Source organism: Vespa velutina, chromosome 2 (genome assembly GCF_912470025.1).
Source record: "Vespa velutina chromosome 2, iVesVel2.1, whole genome shotgun sequence".
In the NCBI taxonomy this organism is placed as follows: domain Eukaryota; kingdom Metazoa; phylum Arthropoda; class Insecta; order Hymenoptera; family Vespidae; genus Vespa; species Vespa velutina.
Genome location: NC_062189.1, coordinates 19,240,868 through 19,263,499, shown reverse-complemented (window position 1 = coordinate 19,263,499; position 22,632 = coordinate 19,240,868). Strand labels below are relative to the sequence as shown.

At 29.1% G+C, this 22,632-nt stretch overlaps 6 protein-coding genes across 11 annotated transcripts; 3 read left to right on the top strand and 3 right to left on the bottom strand.

The window, feature by feature from the left end:
- The first annotated feature begins 96 nt into the window (after positions 1 to 96).
- Positions 97 to 2,162, top strand: LOC124946831 (ELMO domain-containing protein 2). 2 transcript variants are annotated; one of them, XM_047488155.1, is made up of 2 exons: positions 97 to 315; positions 522 to 2,162. In XM_047488155.1, exon 2 carries the CDS (start codon positions 559 to 561, stop codon positions 1,417 to 1,419), a length of 861 nt encoding a protein of 286 aa, XP_047344111.1. In that variant the 5' UTR covers positions 97 to 315; positions 522 to 558; the 3' UTR covers positions 1,420 to 2,162. The 2 variants fall into 2 exon arrangements, with proteins under 2 accessions (XP_047344111.1, XP_047344109.1); XM_047488153.1 differs by having other exon boundaries at positions 396 to 2,162.
- Positions 2,163 to 2,225: 63 nt separating this feature from the next.
- LOC124946832 lies at positions 2,226 to 4,169 on the bottom strand. Its single transcript, XM_047488156.1, has 6 exons — positions 3,714 to 4,169; positions 3,319 to 3,504; positions 2,973 to 3,111; positions 2,735 to 2,896; positions 2,508 to 2,633; positions 2,226 to 2,400 (listed from the first exon to the last, which is right to left on the bottom strand). Exons 1-6 carry the CDS (start codon positions 3,850 to 3,852, stop codon positions 2,250 to 2,252), a joined length of 903 nt encoding a protein of 300 aa, XP_047344112.1. The 5' UTR covers positions 3,853 to 4,169; the 3' UTR covers positions 2,226 to 2,249.
- A 1,017-nt stretch (positions 4,170 to 5,186) lies between these two features.
- Positions 5,187 to 6,056, top strand: LOC124946839 (succinate dehydrogenase assembly factor 2, mitochondrial-like). 2 transcript variants are annotated; one of them, XM_047488164.1, is made up of 3 exons: positions 5,187 to 5,327; positions 5,408 to 5,556; positions 5,656 to 6,056. In XM_047488164.1, the coding sequence occupies exons 1-3, from the start codon at positions 5,295 to 5,297 to the stop codon at positions 5,924 to 5,926; spliced, it is 453 nt and encodes a 150-aa protein (XP_047344120.1). In that variant the 5' UTR covers positions 5,187 to 5,294; the 3' UTR covers positions 5,927 to 6,056. The 2 variants fall into 2 exon arrangements, with proteins under 2 accessions (XP_047344120.1, XP_047344121.1); XM_047488165.1 differs by having other exon boundaries at positions 5,205 to 5,315.
- Positions 6,057 to 6,521: 465 nt separating this feature from the next.
- LOC124946801 (zinc finger FYVE domain-containing protein 1-like) lies at positions 6,522 to 10,180 on the bottom strand. Of its 3 annotated transcripts, none has more exons than XM_047488068.1 (6): positions 9,005 to 10,180; positions 8,406 to 8,672; positions 7,928 to 8,300; positions 7,578 to 7,839; positions 7,059 to 7,506; positions 6,522 to 6,926 (listed from the first exon to the last, which is right to left on the bottom strand). In XM_047488068.1, the coding sequence occupies exons 1-6, from the start codon at positions 9,303 to 9,305 to the stop codon at positions 6,703 to 6,705; spliced, it is 1,875 nt and encodes a 624-aa protein (XP_047344024.1). In that variant the 5' UTR covers positions 9,306 to 10,180; the 3' UTR covers positions 6,522 to 6,702. The 3 variants fall into 3 exon arrangements, with proteins under 3 accessions (XP_047344024.1, XP_047344023.1, XP_047344022.1); XM_047488067.1 differs by having other exon boundaries at positions 8,861 to 10,179; XM_047488066.1 differs by having other exon boundaries at positions 8,852 to 10,178.
- Positions 10,181 to 10,468: 288 nt separating this feature from the next.
- LOC124946799 (dolichyl-diphosphooligosaccharide--protein glycosyltransferase subunit STT3A) lies at positions 10,469 to 14,793 on the top strand. The gene is made up of 12 exons (XM_047488060.1): positions 10,469 to 10,624; positions 11,071 to 11,257; positions 11,342 to 11,509; positions 11,598 to 11,758; positions 11,911 to 12,300; positions 12,375 to 12,528; positions 12,625 to 12,863; positions 12,944 to 13,108; positions 13,198 to 13,386; positions 13,599 to 13,818; positions 13,904 to 14,092; positions 14,212 to 14,793. Exons 2-12 carry the CDS (start codon positions 11,161 to 11,163, stop codon positions 14,355 to 14,357), a joined length of 2,118 nt encoding a protein of 705 aa, XP_047344016.1. The 5' UTR covers positions 10,469 to 10,624; positions 11,071 to 11,160; the 3' UTR covers positions 14,358 to 14,793.
- Positions 14,794 to 14,904: 111 nt separating this feature from the next.
- Positions 14,905 to 22,612, bottom strand: LOC124946790 (tyrosine-protein phosphatase non-receptor type 23). 2 transcript variants are annotated; one of them, XM_047488037.1, is made up of 17 exons: positions 22,344 to 22,610; positions 21,883 to 22,085; positions 21,470 to 21,792; positions 21,255 to 21,367; positions 20,776 to 21,182; positions 20,345 to 20,692; positions 20,022 to 20,245; positions 19,688 to 19,923; positions 17,710 to 19,591; positions 17,466 to 17,636; positions 16,855 to 17,387; positions 16,492 to 16,773; positions 16,227 to 16,411; positions 15,845 to 16,146; positions 15,660 to 15,677; positions 15,365 to 15,511; positions 14,905 to 15,222 (listed from the first exon to the last, which is right to left on the bottom strand). In XM_047488037.1, exons 1-17 carry the CDS (start codon positions 22,428 to 22,430, stop codon positions 15,101 to 15,103), a joined length of 5,583 nt encoding a protein of 1,860 aa, XP_047343993.1. In that variant the 5' UTR covers positions 22,431 to 22,610; the 3' UTR covers positions 14,905 to 15,100. The 2 variants fall into 2 exon arrangements, with proteins under 2 accessions (XP_047343993.1, XP_047343994.1); XM_047488038.1 differs by lacking the exons at positions 15,365 to 15,511; positions 15,660 to 15,677 and having other exon boundaries at positions 22,344 to 22,612.
- Positions 22,613 to 22,632: the final 20 nt, after the last annotated feature.

The window sequence follows — 22,632 nt, the reverse complement described above, 5'->3', positions numbered from 1 at the left end:
GCTTCGAAACTGCTCAATATTACGTTAATTGCTTCGAAGAAATTTGTTCTGGACAGAGCAGTAATCTAAAAGAAATCATTTGTTTTTCTATGATGTTCGTCGACATTATAATATGGTAATGCAAGAAACGCGGTCGCTGTAAAGTTGTTTACTGATTCATAAAGTCGATAAGTTTGTTTAGTTTAAAATATATAAGTACGTATAACATATTCCTTATGTTCACTGCGTACGTCAAGTTAAAATAGAAGTGGGGGTAGTAAAAACGATGGATACTATAAACGAAAAGTAACTTGTACTTAGTTACTCAATTTAAAGGTTATGTATTACTTCAATCAATTATTATTTATAAGTGAATATTAAATGAAAGATTCACAAAAAATAAAAATTCTTTATAGAATGTAAAGAAATACTTAGAAAAGAATCAATACTAATATACACAGACTTACTCTTGAATGGTGTTGACAAATGATGTAAAACATGTTTCTCCAGCATATATTGTCACTGATATATTGGTATTTTAGACCGTTTATAAAATGGTTTTTAAGACAAACGACACAAATGTGTGAACTTCAAAGAATTTGTTATGGACAACCTTCTGGAGCTCCTAGGACACTCGCAATTGAGGAATCTCTACAGCAATCAAAAAATGCTAATATCAAGACTTTGATTACTTATTTAAATGATATTGCAAATCATCGCGGTATAACCATTAAAAGTGAACGTAAAATCCTAGAAGAGGCAATTAGAACAGTATTGGTGGCTAAAAATGTAAATCCCACAGCCCATCCTGATTTTGCCAAATCATTTGGCAAGTGCATAGAATTAATTTGGGGTTACCGCCAACTATGTGTAGAATGTGAAGAACTTAGGAAAACACCTTATGATGCTGATAATCCAGAACACGAACTATTGTTATTGAAATTGTGGAATTTACTTATGCCTTATGATCCTTTGGATGCTAGAGTAACAAAACAATGGCAGAATATTGGCTTTCAGGGAGACGATCCAAAAACAGATTTTCGTGGAATGGGAATATTGGGATTAGAGAATCTTGTTTATTTTGCTCAAGAATATCCTAGTGCAGCAACTCATGTTTTATCTCATTCTACTCATCCACATTATGGTTATGCATTTGCCATCGTTGGTATAAACCTTACCAGTATGGCATTAAAATTATTAAAAGATGGTACTGCTAAGACACATATCTATAATTCGTCAAAGACTTTGCCAACTATCCGTGCTTTTCATCAGTTTTATTGTTATCTTTTTTATGAATTTGATGGATTTTGGATTGAATCAAAACCGAGCAATATGATGGAATTTTCTTCTATACAAGAAAAATTTGAAAACAGCATTAGAATGGCATTATCCAATTCATCAACCACATTAAGGATAAATGTATCAGTTGATAATATTTAGCACAAATCTTGAAAACTATGCTTTATGTTCATAGATATCTGAAAGATAATTATATTATCAATAGTAGTATGCACAGACCATTCCTTATTTTGTTATATACAAAACAATGCATTCAAAAATTTGATATTTAATATTACATTAACCTGTTCATGGTTATTACTATAACTCATTTTAAGAAAGAGAATAATTTTGCAAAATATAATGTACAAATACTTCAATACAATCTGTAATTGAAAATTTTTAAGAATTTAACTAATTTTTAAACTAACTTTAACACTTTTAAATTAAACACTGATAATTAATATTTTTGGCTATAATTAATTAATATACACAAAGAAATATGTGTATAAGAATATTTATTGAGAAAATGTAGAAAAAAAATATAATAGTTCAGACATGTTCTGTCCTTATGAGACAGTGAGACATTAAGCATAAGAGATTATGACTATAGAAAAACTTAAAAAATCATGTTTATTAAAAATTTTTAATATGCATTATATATTGTGGGTAATTTTAGGATATCATTTAAATATTACTGTATATTTTTTCTCCTATTATTACCATACATATACGCCATAATTATCATTTATACTATGTAAACACTTTTTTATATCTAGTATATATACAATCTATTATATTTTAAAAGAAGTTACTATCTCGACACTTTCATTATTTCTATATGTAATAAACTATCTAGTCATTTTTTATAAAACATTTTTTCCATATATTACCCATAACATATATATACATTAATAGAAAAAAAAAAGGAAAAAAAAAAAAAAAAAAAAAAAAAAAAAAAAAAAAAAAAAAAAAAAAAAAAGTAGGAGTGTTTATTGTTCCTTCTTCTGTGGCACATCCGTCTTATGTCTAAGCTTGGAAGCTACAGAAACGATAACTAGTACACCAATAGTAATACTGCCTATTTTCATAACCCATGGATTTTCACGAAGAAAATCTGCTATCTTTTGTGTGAGATCATCACTGAAAAAAATATGCACTACTAAATTACATGCTCACGTGACACTAATTTGAATAAAGTTATATGAAATTTATATTAAAAATATCTGTTGTTTAATTATTGAACTTACAATGGGCTCTGTGGAACTGGAACCTTTTCTGCATGAGCATTTCTATACCAATCCCTTGCAAAGGAAACTAATGAATTAACATCATATTTTGGAATTTGATAACGATACATTTTACCATGTCTAAAGCTGAGAATAGAAAATTATAAATATGTAAAGGGAAATTATTAATGACAATAAATGAGTGATTAGATTTGATTAATCGATTTTGGCTATTTTTGTAGACTTACAAAATAAATTCAGGAACATTATAAACATTGAATCTTCTGGCTGTGGCAGCACCAGAAATGTATTTATCAACGCGTGCAACATTAACGCTATGCTTAAGTTTTGCACCAACTGTTTCCCATCTTGCACCCATTCTTAATGAATTTACGTCATTAGTAGCATAACTATGACAATCGAAATGACATTAATTTATTAGAAAATAAAAATGCTGAAAAATAAAGTATTAATTGTGTGACATACAACATAATAAACCAATCACCAGTTGTAGCTCCGCTACTTGCTTGAGTCAAATGTTCAAAAGTATCATCTGTAAGAGTTTTTACTGCGAGTTCTTTGTTTTCAGTAAGTGCAGTTAAGATTTCTTCATCGTTTACAGCACCTTATAAAGAAATAAAATAAACATTTAGTATATTCTCTCTTTTTAGAAGTTAAAATATCTTTTAGATGTTTTAATTCTTCTTAATCAACTATCTGATCGATCGTAATTATTAATTTAGTATATTAACTAAACTTGAAACATTAAATTATATTTACAATATTATGTCTTTTTTTATTATCATATAATTTTTTAGATTCATATTCCTACCAGTATATAACAAAGGATTTCCATGCCTGAAAAATACAAGTACTGGCTCCTTTTCTGGACTATAAAGATGTAAAAGTTGACTGTTTGTCACCTTAACGACCCATGCAGATAAGCTGTCAACCAAATCTTCTCGTACATGGAATAATTCTTTTTCAAAATCATCACTTTCTTTACAATTTGATTTTGCTGTAGAAAAGATTTGAATTAATTCATAAATTTATTACATTAGATTAAAATATATTGGTTATGTCAGAAATTTATTAAAAAGAATATATAATAACGATTAATTGCGTATTGAACAATATTTTATATCATAATTATATTCATAAACCATTGTTAGCAATAGATCAATTCTTTTTATAATAATTTTATTTATTTATAATAAATGAACTTACTAAAAAGCGTGACAACATATTTTTCGGTTTTTATTAAATTCAAAAGATCTTGATCCGTAACTTTTTCAATCTGTAACTTTTTTATATTATCACTCGAACAAATAATACACATTGCAATAAAGATAAAAAATCGCAACATTTTGAATGAAATAAAAATTAATATCGCTAATCACGAAATATTATCACGGTAACTATGACACGTCAACCAAAACTTAGTTTTCGTTCTGTCTGGTTCTATCTGGCATTTCAGTCTTTCGTATTATCCAACTGTAGAAATCAAATTAATGAATTTCTATTCAACTGATGATTAGTTGGATTTATTCGAAAGGATACTGAATCCGAATTCATATAAAAAGAATACACAACATATCGGAAAGTGTACTACCGATAATAGTAAATTTATACATTAAACTTGTGTATTGGTGTGTGTGTGTGTGTGTGTGTGTGTGTATGTGCTTTATGTGTATGCTGTATGTGTATATTTGTAGCCACTAGTTTCTCTTCGTAGGTTCCCCCTCCATGAAGGGGGTAATAAGATTTCGAGAATTAAATATCGAAACTCTCATTCCGCTTTCGTATATTTAAATAAACAATTCCGTCGATTATTTTACATTCATTCAAAATATATATAACTCTATAATAAACTTTACTAATTATTATTAATTATATATTAATTATTTATAGTAATTAAGTTTTTATAATTATTTAAACGATAACATATTTGTTTACACATTAAATACATAAAATAATTCTAATAAATAAAATAAATCTTTAAAGAAATTTACTCGTGATCAACTCAATGCTTTTCTATTAATTAATTACAATCAATCATTCATGTCAATTCGTACTTATCCTTCTTGACATAATTGATTAAACGGAGAGACTTAAAAATTTACATACTGCTTAAGGCTGTTTACTATTTTTTGTTCGAAGCGTGTGAGACTTCAGTAACAGATATGGACAAAATATGAACTACGAATACCATGCGTCTATTATATCGGTATATAAGATTCTTTGATTATTAGTACTTGCGTTGCGTGATTTATAATTTGATTTCAATATATCGCAAATATATGTATTTATATTATTGACATTTTATATTATTACTATTTTAAGTTTCTCACGAGTTTCCGTCTTTATAATGTTTAAAAAATGTACCATTGTTTAAATATTACCTTATTGTACTCCGTATACATTAGAGACTACATTATAAATAATTGAAAAATTATCGAAAGTATTAATTTATAAGATTTCACGATTAGAAAGTAAGATAAAGATACTAAAGCTTTTTCAAAAGTTCGAAAAAGTCATGTCCTCGCTTAAATCTTCCTTTTTTAAGATGAAATCGTATTCATCGAAATCGCTTGAGAATTTCGCCTTTATTCATTGTTGAAATCTAACTTTGAATATTTTCAATTAAAATTAAAACAATCGAACAATAAAATTAGTAGATATAAGTATATTTTGACGTATTTTTAAATTACGAAACTTTCAAAGTTTACTACTAGGCGGCGCTTTCAACACTGTAAATTTGATTCTTATACGCAGTTTTTTTTAAACTGTTATAAGTATAATATCATAATGAATATTATTACGAAACAAGTAATATTTTTAGTATGTATAATGAAATGTTTAAATAAATAAAAATAATTTTATATCATTTATAACATATGACATTGTATCTGTCATATTAGGTTAGACCTGCGACTGCAGCGAGATGCATATCAACCAGGTGTATCAATTATAAAGATTTTGAGGATATATTTCATTTGGAAAGTCACGAACCTAATATACCTCCGTATGTAGAGCGAGAAGGAGAAAATGTTGATCTTAAAAGAGCACGGTAATATGTTTTAACTATAGAATCCGGTATATATCATAGAAAATTTGTTGTAATTCAGATTAATAATTTTTGGATCTAAATATCAACTTTATTTTTCAGATTGATTTACCAGTCTCGTAAACGTGGTATGCTAGAAAACGGTCTTTTACTTAGTACTTTCGCTAAAAAATATTTGAATAATTTTAATGATTCACAATTAAAATTGTATGACCGTCTCATTAATTTACCATCAAATGACTGGGATATATTTTACTGGGCTACAAATGCCAAACCTACACCACCTGAATTTGACAATGAAATTATGGATTTATTGAAAAAACATATAAAGAATGAAGATAAGCAAGCTAGGATAATGCAGCCAGATTTATAAAAATTTACTGTCATTGTTATGTAGTCAATTTATAAACTTAAAACTTCTAGTATTTAATTTAGATTGATATCATAATATTTTTTTTTCGACGAAATAGAAATAAATGTAAAAAATAAATATATTTAAACTATTTTGGTATGAAAAGTTTTTTATAAGATCTCTTTTCAATTGGAATTTATTTTGTTTTACACAGTAAACCACAAATTTGTTTTAATTACATTTATATCATCATTGTACATATAACTATAACTCTTTATAGAAACTATCCTTTGAGTTTTTTTTAACTTTCTGTTTTAAATATAGCCAAGATTTGTTATAATACAAATATAACTAAAGCTGATATGTGGCCAATTTTACGCTATTTCAGTTCATAGGCGAAGTGTAATTTTACATTTTTATGTTTTGTATCCTATGTTGGCGACCGTAATGTTCAGCATTAGAATTTTCTGTACATATTTTGATTGGTTATTAGAATTTGTATGTACATTCGTGGATACTTACAAATACAATTTCTTTTTTATAAATAAAAGAAATTTCTCAATAAAATTGATAAAATACATTGAATACTGCGCTAAATAATGATATAGAGCACAAGAGAGGTAGTACATAGAATGTAATTTATAAGAGAATGTAAAATTTGCAGATTATACTAATTATATGCAAAATTTTAACTCATTTTTAAAAATATATAAAAGCACATATAAGAAAAATTTTCCAAAACACTTTTTCCAAACTGGTTCCTTTTTGTACTTTATATCTATGAAGAACAAATATACTTAATCAATTTTAATACAAGAATCACATACACGCACAGGTTTATCCCATCCTCTGTGAGGTACTGGTTTACGATGTTGCGAACATTCTTGACATACGCCACGTCCGCAATCTCTGCAGTGATGTAAAGAAAGCATAGGAGAAAATTTCTGATTACAGATACAACATCCAGTAACTTCTGAATCAGGTACCCAATAGGACGGTCTAACAGTGTCTTTTATGAAAGCTGCATAAATTAAAAATATTGAAAAAAAATTAAAGTTTTTCATATAAATTTAATATAAACATATAAAAATAAAAATAGATCTATTTTCAATAAAATAGATACACAATTTTAGGGAAGATATAAGTTACGTACATTTGGAATAGTTCAAAACTGTTCCGACTGCACTTAAGGTAGATACTACATGCTCTGTCACTTTCCTAGCATTTACATCTTCTAAAGATTGAGTAACTTCATTATTAGAGCTGGTATCTTTCATATAACATGTATCACAGACACGTACAGGTGTATACCAGTTTCTGAAGGGCACACATTTCGTTTGAGAGGAACACTGTGCACAAAAACCTTCTCCGCAGGCTCGACAATGATGCTTTGTATCTGTTGCACCAAAAGGTGTTTTACATTTATAGCAATATTTAATTTCATTGTTCGGACGCCAATATGAAGGTGCTATTTGATCCGTTACCCAAGCAGATATTGCCTTAGTAGGTTGTAAAGAGACATTAGTAACTGCTTCAGTTATATAAGACATACCATCAACTACACGCTGAGCTGTATTCTGTGGTACATTAGAGGCTGTTGGCTGAAATTAAATTATAATCTTAATAACCATGTTTCCAACACTTTTTTGCAGTTATGATTGATATAACATACCGTAATCCAGACATGAGTGATTTCAGTGCAAACAGCAACTTCTTCTGGATCCTTATTTCCATACCAATATTGTCGACTTCTATAAATTTCACCACAGTGAGGACATTCTATTATGGAACCATACCATGCATATACGGCTAAGCCATACCAACTTTTATCATTATGAGTTTGTATCCGACTTGTTACTTTAACTTCTCTCCCATTGCTATAACATTTTTTACATATATATATCAAATTGTCATATTGATTTTGGTACCTGCACCTGTATAAATAAAATTCCTCTATTTATGAAAGTAGCTATTATAAGTGTATTATGTAAATAAATGTAATAATATAATGATTAGTATTACCTAGCATTATTACTATGAGGTTTTCCATCTCTAAGATGACCCATACTATTACTACATCTACAACCACAACTGAGACATTTTACTGGACAGCTAAAATATTGATCAGGGAATATGATATTGGAGAAATTTCCAGTTTCTCCAGAAAATTTATCATTTAAATGTCTCAGAGTACTGTACACAAGCTGTGGATGTCTCGCAAATCGTACCGATGTATTATCAAGTTCATTCTTTATAACCACGTATAAAGGCTTATAATCGGTGGATGAGTTCAATGTTTGAAGTCCAACGTATTTCAGTTTACTAAATGATTCTATTTCGAGTCTCATTTGACCAAATCTAGTTCTTAACATATCCTCTGCAGTTTCTGAACCATCTGAAATTAATCAAAATTTTTAGGATTTTTTCCCATAATATATTGTATATTTCTAATCAAAAATTCTTCTTTGAAATTACTGTTATTCTGAGAGATTATATGTACTGTTGCTCAGAGGTTTGGTGTGTCTGGTCTCCTGTAGAATTATTAGACAAGGGCCTAGCAAATTTAATGAACTTGGCATTCCTGCTCGTTGTCCCATTGCTTGTAAGGCTATCCGAAAATGATGACTATATGCTTTGGATGCAGTTGACAAAAACATAAACAAATCCTTATTCAATCTTTCGGAACGTGTTCGATATATAACAATGTCAGATATTGCCAAAACTTTAAGTAGAAGTCTTATTCTTTCGTTTTCATAAATAGTAACACCTATTAATTAAGAAACAAGCAATACAAAGTTTTTATAAATCATCGTTTTTTTTTTTTTTTTTTTTTTTTTTTTTTTTTTTTTTTTTTTTTTTTTTTTGAGAGAGAGAGAATTTATTAAATTAATAGATAATGCAAAATGATAATGTAAAATCATTTAATTAAAACAAAAACAATAATACCTAACAGACCTTCTGTATCTAGGCATATTACATTAAGATTTGGATCAAATGCTGCCCAAATACCAAATGTACAAGAAGTTTGATCGTTCGAAGTTTTAAAAACTTCTTGCCCTTTAAAGAATGTCTGATTCAATGTATGACTTTTTCCATCACCTGTATTTCCAAAAATGGATATAACTTTAACTTTTTGATCTTTGTTGGTACAATTCAATTTCCTAATAAATTGTTCAGCATTGGAAACTTTTAGTCTTTCTTGTTTATCGATTAATACGAAGCTTTCGATCTTATTAGGTTTGTTCTTTGTCGATAAACCTTCCATCGAGGTATTTGCATTAATAGCAACTGAAGAATGATTTGTATTGTACATATCTCTGTTGTAAATAGATAAACTGTCTAGACTCTGCATAATTGCTGGATTCGTTTCTTCTGTTTCATTTCTCCCCCATGCACTCATAATGTGAACTTAAAACTTAACAGCACTACAAACGTATCAAATTTATGTAAGAATTTATTGGAACAGGTGTTCCTATCCCTTTTTGTTTTTTTCCTTTTCGTTTTTTTTTCTTTTCCTTTTTTTTTTTTTTTTTTTTTTTTTTTCGTTTCTTTTTTTACCAAATACGCAAAAGATGACAAGTAAGTATAGAGATAATTAATGCACGATAAAAGTCGCGATATTTTCTATTTACATGGCCAATGCAACATAAATAAATTACTGCGCATATTAGTTGACGAGGATATGGCGTCGTCAAGCGTAGTTATTTAACATAAATACGTTTGTTCATATTTTTCACAAATTCAAATACATATATAATCATATATATATACAATGTTGCAATCCAGTTCATTGAAAGTATCATTCGTTTTTACACAAATTGGGTATTTATCGTAAACGAAAAATTTTAATATCGACACATATTACATGAATTTTTTAACATATAAAAAAATGCTTTATGACAGATACAAAAGAGGTAACCGCATTCTTCTGTGTTCGTCGGTGCGTAACACTTCCAATCACTTCTATTGTCTGTCAGTACAATATTACTACGTCACGTAGCATGCAACAGTATGACGTAATACGATGCATGTATAACGCACGTACCACGCTTTCTTCTACACTTACACTAAATAATTGCCTAAAGCATATTTCAATGCTAAATATATATATACATATACTTTCTTTTAACTGATTTTTCTTAATATAAAAATATGTCGAGAATAATAAATAATTATAATTATAAAAAAGAAGAAAATTTGTACATTCAAGAGATACTTATCGTAAATTGTACTTAAAATAAATAAATCCAGCAGATCCATACGTGCTGTGCAAACATAAAAATTCAAAAGACCCTATTTTTCTTCCATTCATTTCCTTTTCCTGATTTATAGTCATTTACAGTATCATATATTTCTATATAATTTAATTGATTTTTATTCTTTTTTTTTTTTTTCTCATTTTTTACCTATATTTTAAAATCAAACTTCGAATAATTTACTTAACCATTCTTTTATATATTTACACTAAAAATATCTTTTTCATTGATAATGTTTATCATATAGAATCGTAAAAATTATGCTTCTAGGGAAAATGTTCTTATATTTTTAGGGAAAAACTATGCAATCGTCATACATTGGTAGATTCTAGATTACAATTTCCGTTACATATATGACCGTGGCCACGAAGATTGTAGATCGTACTAAACGTTTTTTCTTTTGGACTGTGACAGATTTTCTGTTAATTAAATGGTTCCAATATTTCGTTGATATTGATCATTCGTAAGTTGACGTTATTATTTATATAATATTATTGATAATATTAAAGTTGATTAAAAGTTTATCACGTTAATCAAAATATTTAACATGCGAATATTGCCGGCCGGTAATTTTGTATACGTGGTCACTTTTCTACAATACAATACGGTTCAAATTTTATAACAATTTATAATATATGTATGATTATTGTTACAACGATAATTAATTTGACAAATCTATGATATGCATTAATTTTTCTTTTTATCAAAAATTATTCTCCATGTATCATAACCTCTTAACAATTAACATTATAGTTATTGGGTAGGTCAATAAGTAATGTTGAAATTTTTCGGTAAAAAATATTAAATAGAATGTTGTTTAATTAGATATTAAATACCAAACATTCTGACATTACTTATTGGTCAATCTAATATGTATGCATATAGTTAATATTATCATTTTATTTACAGCAAGAAGAATATGACACGATTAAATTTTGTAATCTTTAAAGAATTATTATAAATTAAATTTTAACTTAAGAACATAAACTAAATTTAAAAATGGTATCTCTTATTAAAGCAAGAGGGTTGCGTATGTCAGCACAGAAACAAGAGACATTGTTAAAGCTGACTATACTTTCCTTTGCAGCAGTTTTATGTAAGTGTATTAATTTTTAAATATATCAAAAATATCTCATTTAAGTGTTCAAATGAAAATTATATGCTTTTAATATTTTTGCAGCTTTTGCTACACGTTTATTCTCAGTATTAAGATTTGAAAGTGTTATACATGAATTTGATCCATATTTTAATTACCGCACAACTAAATATCTAGCAGAAAATGGATTCTATAGCTTTCATAATTGGTTTGATGATCGTGTATGGTATCCACTAGGAAGAATTATTGGAGGTAATTATTTATTTCATAATATTTTATTATTTTTCATTTGTTATTAATTATATAAAAAAAATATATATTTTTAAAATTTTATTTACAGGAACAATATATCCCGGTTTAATGATTACTTCAGCAGCACTTTATCATTTAGCATGGCTACTGAATATCACATTAGATATACGCAATATATGTGTATTTCTGGCGCCTCTATTTTCAAGTTTCACTACAGTTATCACTTATTTGTTAACTAAAGAATTAAAGGTAATAAATAAATAAAAATATTTATTATAAATAAAAAATTAAATTATATGATTAAAAAAAACAATTTAGTATAAGCTACTCTATACATATATATATATATATATATATATATATATATGTGTGTGTGAATATATCAATATATTTTCCTTAAGGATTCTGCATCCGGATTATTTGCTGCAGCTATGATCGCTATTGTACCAGGTTATATATCTCGGTCTGTAGCAGGATCATACGATAACGAAGGCATAGCTATTTTTTGTATGTTATTCACATATTATATGTGGATCAAAGCAGTAAAAACTGGAGCAATTTGTTGGGCAACATGTGCTGCAGTTGCATATTTTTATATGGTGTCTTCATGGGGCGGTTATGTTTTTCTAATCAATTTAATTCCATTACACGTATTGACCCTCATGGTCACTGGTAGATTTTCACATAGGATATATACAGCTTATAGCATTTTATATTGTCTTGGTACCATTTTGTCTATGCAAATATCTTTTGTTGGTTTTCAACCTGTACAAAGTTCTGAACATATGCTAGTAAGTATTCAGATTATTATTATTTAATTTTCTTACATTTTAATCGTATACTTGTACAAAATATTACTTTATAGGCATTGGGAGTTTTTGGGTTGTGTCAGATTCATGCACTAGTGGATTATTTACGTAGTAAATTATCACAAAATGATTTTGAAATGCTCTTTCGAGGTCTTCTTATTTTTACTATAACTACATCTTCCGTAATTGGTGGCATTTTGACGATAACAGGTATTTTTTTTTTTTTTTTATATATATATATATATTAGAATATTTTATTTTGGAAATAATAATGAGATGAAATAAACGACCTCTTTTTTTTTGAAGGGAAAATATCTCCATGGACTGGCCGTTTTTATTCTCTTTTGGATCCATCTTATGCAAAGAATCACATACCAATAATTGCATCTGTTTCTGAACATCAACCTACGGCATGGAGTTCATTCTATTTTGATCTTCAAATATTAGTATTTCTATTTCCATCAGGTTTATATTTCTGTTTCTCAAAATTAACTGACTCCAACATTTTCCTCATTTTGTATGGTATTACTAGCTTGTATTTTGCTGTAAGTATAAATTTATATATTTTAGTCAAATTTGTATCAACTATAATAAACGATTTCATACATTTACATTTCTCTAATAGGGTGTCATGGTACGTTTGATGTTAGTACTTGCTCCAGTTATGTGCATTTTGGGTGGAATAGGTGCATCTTCTTTGCTACTTACATATATGAAACAAATCGACAGTGGAAAAGTTGTTGATAAAAGAGCAAAGAAGTTTGAAAGTAATTATGTATTAAGGAGTGAGGTATTCTTCAATACAACTAAATAGTATATACTCGAATAACAAAGTAGTATACTGGTATTATTTTTTAACGAAACAATCTTTGTTTACAGATCGCAACAGTTTTTGTGGTAATAATGTGTATACTTTTTTTCTCGTATACCATTCATTGTACTTGGGTTACAGCAGAAGCTTATAGTTCTCCAAGTATTGTGTTGTCTGCACGTTCCCCGGATGGTGGTCGTATGATTTTCGATGATTTTAGAGAAGCGTATTATTGGTTACGCATGAATACTCCGGAGGTATGCTTTCGAAAAATATAATAATATAATGGAACGTACGTAAGCATACATTTAAGATTTAATTAATTTAATTCTCAAAACAGTCATTAAATAAAATATATTCTTTAAGTTTGTTAAAGAATAGAATAATTGAATACTAATGTAAAGTAGTTATGTTTAAAGCTCGTATTTTTGTATTACGTTAAGTTACATAAGATTATATTTTATTTTAGAATGCCAAAGTAATGTCATGGTGGGATTATGGATATCAGATAACTGCTATGGCAAATCGCACCATTTTAGTAGACAATAATACGTGGAATAATACGCACATATCAAGGGTTGGTCAAGCAATGGCAAGTTCAGAACAAAAGGCATATGAAATAATGAGAGAACTAGATGTAAATTATGTACTTGTGATCTTTGGAGGACTAACGGGTTACTCATCAGATGGTACTTTTTAAACTAATTAAATGAATTGATATTGAAAATTATTTTTTGTTTTTTACTATATATGTGTCGTATAATTTCTATCTAGATATTAACAAGTTCCTATGGATGGTTCGCATTGGTGGTAGTACAGAAAAAGGAAAGTCTATAACAGAATGGGATTATTATAATGGTGCTGGAGAGTTTAGGGTTGATAAAGAAGGCTCTCCCGTTTTACTTAATTGTCTAATGTATAAAATGTGTTACTATAGATTTGGGCAAGTTTATACAGAAGGAGGTAAAATTTAATATATATTTTTTATTTATCAATGGATATGGACTTTTCCTTATCATTAACTCGAGTTCTTTTTTTTTTTTTTTTTTTTTTTTTTTTTTTTTTTTTTTACATTTAAATAGGTAAACCTTCCGGTTATGATAGAGTCAGAAATATGGAAATAGGAAATAAAGATTTTGAACTAGAGACATTAGAAGAAGCATATACAACAGAACATTGGCTAGTACGAATTTATAAAGTAAAAGATTTATGGAACAGAGGAGCTTGACTATTCACGTAAGAAGTCATAATTGTATCAAAGACAGCCAAAATAATGCAAATTCTACTTACTATTATATTTGCTCGTGGCTTTTTCAGTTATCAGTGATATCAAACAATAAACATATATTCAATATCGTTATATAACTGAACTTTCTAGAAAATAATATTCTTGAAAAGTGCTTGAGAACAAATTTTGATGGGTATTTACATGTGCTTTGGAACAAAGAACTAAGTTCTTAAATACTTAAAATGAAAACCAGTTACAAGTTTGTAATGTGCAGGTGAAAATATTTTTTCATGTTTTGCAAATTGTTGATTAGTCATATTTCTTTTTGAAGAAATATCCTATTGCGCAAGAATGAATGTATCGTGTACTAGAAATCTTACATCTGTCTAGCATTTGTACAAATGTCATCATTGAATATATAAAACTATACTGCTTATTCATTTATTATATATGTTTATATAAAATATGAAACACACACAAAATAATATAGTTAAATTATCAATTTGTACTTTGTATATTTTTCAGATTATGTATGATAAAGAAATACTTGAACAATAAATGTCTTTTATTTCAGGTATGCTGATTTCGTTATACAATTATTTTGTAACTGCTTTATGATCACAGTATTGAAACAAATGTCTCTAGGATTAACATGTTGCTTTCCATTATTGTAATAAACAAGTGAATTAATCGTTTTAGTATAATCTCGTCCTTATAAATAAAATTTTTTAAAATTTCATACGTTATCTTCTAATAGACCATAATGGATCCAACTGGCTTAAAGGATCGACGAATGCTTCGTTCGTTTTATCTGTTGCAATTGATTGAATAGTGTTGCTATGTGTTGATGCTACTTGTGCATCAGCTAGAAGAGATACATATATATATTTATAAATAATGAACCTTTGATGAACTTTTCATAGAAAGAAATATAGAGTTACAATGCAGACAGAGAGATATACAATCTCTATTTGAAAATTTATATATATAAGCAAAAAAATAGAAACCTCTTTGCTTGGTTTCGGAATGTCCACCAACACTAAGATTATGTAAAAAATCATCGGAAGGATGTGTTTTTCTAATGGATTTTTCCTTATTTAATTTAAGGCTTTCGAATCCTTCGAATGTAGATCGAGTAGAAGATAAAATGCCTCCTGTATTAAAAAAAGAAAAAACCAAAAAGGAAAATATGAATGTTTATTAGTATAATAATAAATGGTAGTAAGATAGAAATATACATATTTGCATGTATGTATGTGCAAACTTTTGAAAGGAACAAAATTCATATAATTATGCGCTGACCTGTCATATATCCATGCTCTGGCATAAATAAAAGAAATAAAATCTGACGAAAATTGTTATTTGAGAATGTACTCAAATTAACATTGGTCAGTAATAATTTGACAAAATATTATAATAATTATTGTTACATATTCTCTATTTTACTAATGCTAGATATTTTTAATCTTTATAGATACATAACTTACGTTTCATTAAAATATCTTGTGCATGATAAAGTACCATTCGATATGCGAAGAGCAATGACTCCTTGTTCACTACTTGTTTGCGACATTTTACAAGACCTTTAAATACAAGTGGTACATCAGCTATTCCACGACCTGCACGTATATGGCATACGGTCGAAGCTGCTGCTAGAAACAAGCCACTCAATGATCCACCACTGACACAGTGTACCACAATTGGCTTTGGAGAACAACGCCTAAGTGCTTGCTCTGTCATCACATCAGTTGCGAATGTTAGCAAAGCACCAGGACTACTTGGAAAACCACTACAAAAGTATTTATTTGTAATTACGAATTACAAATAAATTTTTATTATAAATTAATTAACATAAAATTTTTAACTTACTTGGAAGGCCATACAAGAAATTGCATGTGTACTACTGTTTTTTCAGATTTTGTTTTGGTATTATATAATGATAAAACTCTTTGAATATAAAAAGTATGAGTCACAGTTTTTTTCGACTTAATTATGAAGTTACCTATAGTAAAATCATTATCTGCATCGATTGACCAATACAATTCCTGTTTCAACTACAAAGAAATACATTGATTATTACCTCTGTATATGCTTATATATTTTAAAACTATTTATCAAAACGTATATTACGTACTTGAGCATTTGATGCTAAACAAGCTATTACTTCGCATTCTTGTTCCCAAATCATTGTCCAAAATACATGAATTTTATCAGGCAATGGTGCTTGAGTAATAATAAATGCTGTTGGAGTCCACTGTGTTATTTCTACTACATGTGAAGCATTTATGTACGATGACGATATATCAGGCGATGATATTTGTACTCGTGTTACATCGTAAGGAATGCAATCAATAACACGATTATCCAAAGAATTAGCCAATGCGATTGTACATGATTGTTTAGCACTTTCACGTTCCTGAAATGAAGCAATTAAAAATATCTATTTTAAAAAGATATCTATTTTAAAACATTGTTTTATAAATTGTTTGAAAATTACTTCAAAATCTTGAACTTCCTTCCATTTGATATCGAGATTCGTTGCTCCACTGAGAGTTTTCACTAATAAACTATCTACAAATTTTTCGTATTTTTCTACGTCATTAATAAACTTTTGCATTATCTCTGGATTTCCCAATGGATCTTTCTTTGGTTGCACATCGGTATACCATGTATCCCAAACAATCTGTAGATTTTCATTGTCTTCTTTATTTTCAATATAAGTAGATGTCTTCTCAGGAATATATGTGTCTTGTTTTGGTTCATTCTCCTTTTCCTCTTTTTTATCTGTACTTTTAACAGAAGCAGCATCTTCATTGTCATCTTGTATTTTATTAAGAGGTCGTACCTCAGGCACAAGTGGTGCATGATTTATTGTAATATCAAGATCGGATAAAAGATCTACATTAGATTTTTGCTCATCAGATTTGGTTGTAGGTTTGACAGGATTTGAACTTGTCGTGTTTGTCCCATTATTAGCTGCTTGCATGTATGTCTGATTGTAATTGTTCTCTACTCTTGTCGAAGTCCCTCCTAAATGATCAAAATTAGGTGTACGTTTATATGATCATTAATGTAGTGTACATTTATTACTGTATAATAATTATTTACCTTGACCTTGCATTTGTAGACCATAAGGAGTTGTATAATATATCTCATTCGAAAGTTCAGATTGATAATCTTGATTTGAATATTGAGAAGAAGGAGTATGAGTCATAGTGTTATTACTTGCGTTGGTATATCGAGCGTTACTTTCTTGCGATTGATAAACATTGTTAAGTGCTATAATAAGTTCAATACATTATCATATGTTATTCTGATGTAATTATGAAAATTCGATGTATAGAATACTCACATTCGGTTTGGTACGATACAGAAGCTGTATTAACCGAGTGGCTACCATGCATATAAGAATAAGCCTGATTATAATGATGTTGTACATAATTTGGATTCTGCGAATAATCCGTGTAATGTCCTTGATGCGAGTAATCATATGGCTGCGAATAACTCTGTACGGTCGTTGCTTTTGTATGGCTTTGAATTAATTCTGAAGAGGAGGTGTAAATCATATAAGGATAATTATTCGATATTGTAGATACTACTATATGATTCTGCGGATATGATAATCCAGTGGTAACGTGATATAAATCTTGATAATTATTTGGATAATTAAGTGTAGCATTTAGCGGCATTTGTTGTTGGCTCGTATAATTTTGCTGATTGTATTGAACAGTAGCGGAATTTTGCAAGTCTGACTGATATGAAACAGGAACTTCGCTTATATTTGATGCTGGTGTTATTGACGTAGATGGCTGTGTGGATTGTACAGCCGTGCTTGATTGCTGCACTTGTACATATGGCATTGATGCCGCATAATCCGTTGTTCCGCACGCATTATGACTAGGAGTCTGTTGATTATATCCAACACTGGAATAATTCTGGACATATGGTATGTTATTTTGACTAACTTGCGAATATGCGTAATTTTGCATAGCTGTATTACTTTGGGCGGATAATATATTCTGACTCTGTCTGTACATATCGTGACTTGATTCTGAGACAATAACAGATTTAGCTTCATCTTTTGGTGCATATTGTTGTTCAGGGTGTACAATGTTTTGAGGAATTTGTGATTGTATATTAAGTGTCCTAGTACTACTGCCTGCTGTACTAGATACAGGATGTCCTTTGAGTGACACTGCTTTCATTTGTGACACTATACCACCTTCTGATGGAATCATTATACCAGCTTTATCTTGATTAGGCCCATAACGGTTAATTAAATTGGGATCCTGCGATGACATAGATTCACCATGTTCTACAGAAATTGGATAAGTATTGTAATGCAATGTATTATTCTGACTATAGTGTGGTACAGAAGTAGAAGGAAACTTATTTTGTATGTCTGGAAGTTGTGAACAATATCCTTGTTCGTTTGGTAAAAACGTTGTAGAGTATGGTACATTACTTGTTACATCAGCGGTCGTTCCTATTTGATGATATATTTTTGGTGTTTCCTCTTTTTTAGTTGGTACGTAATTCTGACTTATCGCTACGTTCATGTCCTGGTTTTCGGTAGAAGTGCGAGGTTTATATGCATAATGAGGAGCTGTTCTTGGATCTACATACATAGAAGGTTGATACTGCTGAGTTAATTTCATATTAGACGTTTGTATTTCTTGGACTGGTACCGAACTTATTGATTGACTATGATTATCAATTGTACTGTTTAAATATGATTTTGTTGTTGGAAGTATATCCATTTGTGACGGACCTCCAATTCCTTTATGGGGATTGTAATACTGATTCGAAAGAGTAGAAATATTATCCGTTCTATTGTGTAAATAATCTTTCAGTTTCAAACCACTAGTATTCCGCGTTTGACCTTGTTCATAATTCGTCAATGTTGAAGTTTCAGTCTTGTTGTATACATTCTTATTGTCTTGTGCAAGTATTTGTTCTCGTTCTTCCTCTTGAACTTTGCACGTACTCTTTACTCTCTGCAGCAATTTTGAAACATTTATTTCTAATTTTCTATAAAATTCGAGTCCCTTATTAGCTTTTGTTAATAAATCTTCATAAGCGTCATACGATGCAATTAGAGAAGAAATCATAAATTCTCTTCGTTTTAATACATCCTCCACAATTTTTCTTACATCTCCAGTTTGTGCATATGCATCTGTCAAAGCTGCCAAAATATTATCCTGCGCAGCAAGATTTTGTTCTATAAGACTTACCTAAAATTACAAATATACGTATTTACGTCTTTTTACATCTTTTACGATAACACAGATTTAAATGTTATAAATATACCAATCCACGTGGATACTGACTAATGATTGATGTTTATCAAGTTGTTCGGAAAAAAGGCGATCGAGAGAACCTGATTCAGTAGTCGCTGTAACTAATAAACGTGTTAGATCATCCTGTGCAATCGAATCTCTTAATTTAGTATGTAGATCACTTCTTTGTCGTCGCATTTCGTCGACCTTATTTAAAATACGTTTCAGTTCCTGTACATGCAATTTATCAGCGATATTTATACTTTGAGTTTTATCGCTACTTTGATCTGCACATATAAAATTAAATTACATTTATTATAAGAAAGTATATCATTGTGAATTTTTCTATTGACAAATAATATTTATATCTAGATTTAATAATTACCTAATAAATGTGTACTTAAGGATGGTACATTAGTAATTAAATCTGCTAATGGTTGGGCAAGTGTTTTCAGATTTTTCACATGTGTCGTTATTGCTTTATGAAGAGCTTGATTACTTTCTAATGCTTTATTATGAGCCTCTTCATATTTTTTGCATTCCCTTGTTAAGTCAGTCGCTACAATGGTTGGTGGTCTTTTACCAACAGCATCTTGATACTGCTTCTCCCTATGAAATGTGCATAATCATAAGAGTTGTATCATTAATTAAATATTCGTATAATCAGATAATCCAATTTATACATTTGTAATTGCAAATTTTACTTACTTTAACTCTTCTTCAAATAGTAGCTTTCTTATTTCCTTTAATACAGTCTCGACGTCCTGACTGGTATCAGTTAATTTTCCCATAATATCAAGTAAATCTTGAATTATTTCTTTCTTTGCATTAAGAGCAGCGCATCTTTCAATTAACTCTTCGGGAAGGGGTAATAGTTCCCATTCGGAAACTTGAACATCAGGATCCCATAAATCTAAGTGATCTAATTTAAATGAAGATAGAAAAGTATTCAAATGTAGATCTTTTTCTTCGATCTTTGATCCAACATTACGCAATATCTTAGCCTTTTCTTCAGAGTAAAGTGAATTTGCCTCGTGTACCTTCATTGGTATTAATCTGTAAAAAGAAATATTCGAACATAAAATTTTGAGAAAAATAGAATAGAATCATAAATTATCAACATTCATCCAGGTATTAACCTGGCAAATATATCTGGTCCTGAAACTTCTGGATCATTTATACTAAAAGATATTCCTTTAACCAGAGATGCTCCCTTGATAACAGTGAGTGTTTCTTTTTCTGGTATTCCTTCATGGTAAATGAATTCATTTTCATTTTTTGCAGCTTTCCTTTTACCTTCAATCACATCGTTCGTGAATGTAAGCGCTTCCTCAACTACAGCCTTCTCGTCAGGAACAACTGTTACGTCTACAGATCCTTTAGCAATACTATAAATCAAATGTGCTTCATTAAGAGAGGCTAGTGCGGTATTATAAAAAGCAACTCTTTCTCCCATTTTCCTTTGTTCTTCTGCAGCAAGACCTTGATACAGATGTGTAACTGCTAAATGGTATGCTCTTTTAAATTTGACATATCGCTTCCAGCTCTGAAATATTATTTTTATCAAGCACCAATCTGCTATTGTATGAAATAATTCATAAATAATATATATCGATACCTTATATATTTTTGTTCCAACTGTATCTGAAATGGTACTATCTTCACTACCTCCTTGCTCTAAGGTACTCAATGTTGATGTATAATAATCTACAATTTGTCTTGCAATTTTAGCTATATTAAATATTAAATTATATTAGAATAAATTAAATATTATCTCATAGATGATATCTTTGATCATCGATATATTCTTCTCGATAAATATTATCCTCTTACCTACGATAGTTGGTTTTCTATTATCAAGCATACTTTTTTCTAATATACACTCTTGAGCTTGAGCCAAGCAAAGCTGATACATGAATGCCATTAGCTCTGGCGCTAAATCAACGCCAGCTGGTTGTGGATAACTATTCTTTAAATGTTCGAAGGCCCATGCTGCACATTGAAAATGTGTGCATGCCATTTTCATTCCATCAGCAGTGGTTCGTTCAGTACGTGCACCCAACTGTGTGTGCATGGCACCAATATTATATAAAACTGATATTATTTCAAAACGTATACTAGCCAATGAGCATACCATATTTGCATACGTATCTCTCCTATTTAAACAATATTAGAAAAATATTATTTTTTGACTTATTAGTAATTAATTTGTATTATTTATATAAATAATGACATTTTTTTCTTACCATGTAAATGTTACAGCAGCAGTACCGTCCTTTCCCATCGGAAATCTACTTTGTAGAAAATGTAGTTGACAATAATACTTTTTTAATAACAAACAGCCTGCCATATCAAGAGGAGGTCTAACCGCCATAGTACGTAAACTTTCCAATTGATGTATTTCATTTGTATATGATTCAGGATCTTCATTATAAAAATCTCGTATGTACTGAAATTTGATAAAACAAACTTTTGAATACTTTCTAGTTTATTATGATATTGAATTAAAAGTCAATAATTCAATTAATTCATTGATACATAAAGATATCAGTAATTTATATATACAAATTTTAAAACATGTCACCCGTAATGGACAATAATAATGATAATAAATTTTTATACATTATCACATAAATATTTTATAAACGACAATTAATACAGAAGTATCTAGAAACGTTGTATAATTTAAATTATAAACAAATCGTACCTGTTTTAACTTCGGACCGAAGGTAGTAGGTTCCGGGCTTACTTTTAAATAGAAAGAAATCATCGGCAATCTTGGTACTGCTTCCATATTATATTATTTTTAAGTCACTACACAGATCTTAAAATTTGACAGTTGATCGTATGTCAAACATGTCAAAATGGAATTCTATCACGGATTAACAAGCATAGACTATGTACCTACGTAATATTATACTCGGTTATACTACATAGAAAGAAATTATTCAAGATCGTTCTAAAACGCAATCAGAAAACAGTATTTTTTGTGAATC

Coding starts and splice junctions, on each gene's coding strand:
- LOC124946831 (XM_047488153.1), top strand. CDS start 478: ATGTTTCTCCAGCATATATTGTCACTGATATATTGGTATTTTAGACCG.
- LOC124946832 (XM_047488156.1), bottom strand. CDS start 3,852: ATGTTGCGATTTTTTATCTTTATTGCAATGTGTATTATTTGTTCGAGT. Junction 2,897..2,972: donor GGTGATTGGTTTATTATGTT/GTATGTCACACA, acceptor CGATTGTCATAG/TTATGCTACTAATGACGTAA. Junction 2,634..2,734: donor AATGTTCCTGAATTTATTTT/GTAAGTCTACAA, acceptor TTCTATTCTCAG/CTTTAGACATGGTAAAATGT.
- LOC124946839 (XM_047488164.1), top strand. CDS start 5,295: ATGAATATTATTACGAAACAAGTAATATTTTTA. Junction 5,328..5,407: donor CGAAACAAGTAATATTTTTA/GTATGTATAATG, acceptor CTGTCATATTAG/GTTAGACCTGCGACTGCAGC. Junction 5,557..5,655: donor GTTGATCTTAAAAGAGCACG/GTAATATGTTTT, acceptor TTTATTTTTCAG/ATTGATTTACCAGTCTCGTA.
- LOC124946801 (XM_047488066.1), bottom strand. CDS start 9,305: ATGAGTGCATGGGGGAGAAATGAAACAGAAGAAACGAATCCAGCAATT. Junction 8,673..8,851: donor AGATACAGAAGGTCTGTTAG/GTATTATTGTTT, acceptor CTTAATTAATAG/GTGTTACTATTTATGAAAAC. Junction 7,507..7,577: donor TCACTCATGTCTGGATTACG/GTATGTTATATC, acceptor ATTTAATTTCAG/CCAACAGCCTCTAATGTACC.
- LOC124946799 (XM_047488060.1), top strand. CDS start 11,161: ATGGTATCTCTTATTAAAGCAAGAGGGTTGCGTATGTCAGCACAGAAA. Junction 11,759..11,910: donor TGTTAACTAAAGAATTAAAG/GTAATAAATAAA, acceptor ATTTTCCTTAAG/GATTCTGCATCCGGATTATT. Junction 12,864..12,943: donor TTACTAGCTTGTATTTTGCT/GTAAGTATAAAT, acceptor TTTCTCTAATAG/GGTGTCATGGTACGTTTGAT.
- LOC124946790 (XM_047488037.1), bottom strand. CDS start 22,430: ATGGAAGCAGTACCAAGATTGCCGATGATTTCTTTCTATTTAAAAGTA. Junction 16,774..16,854: donor AGGAAGTTCAAGATTTTGAA/GTAATTTTCAAA, acceptor GCTTCATTTCAG/GAACGTGAAAGTGCTAAACA. Junction 16,147..16,226: donor TTTCTTGTATGGCCTTCCAA/GTAAGTTAAAAA, acceptor ATACTTTTGTAG/TGGTTTTCCAAGTAGTCCTG.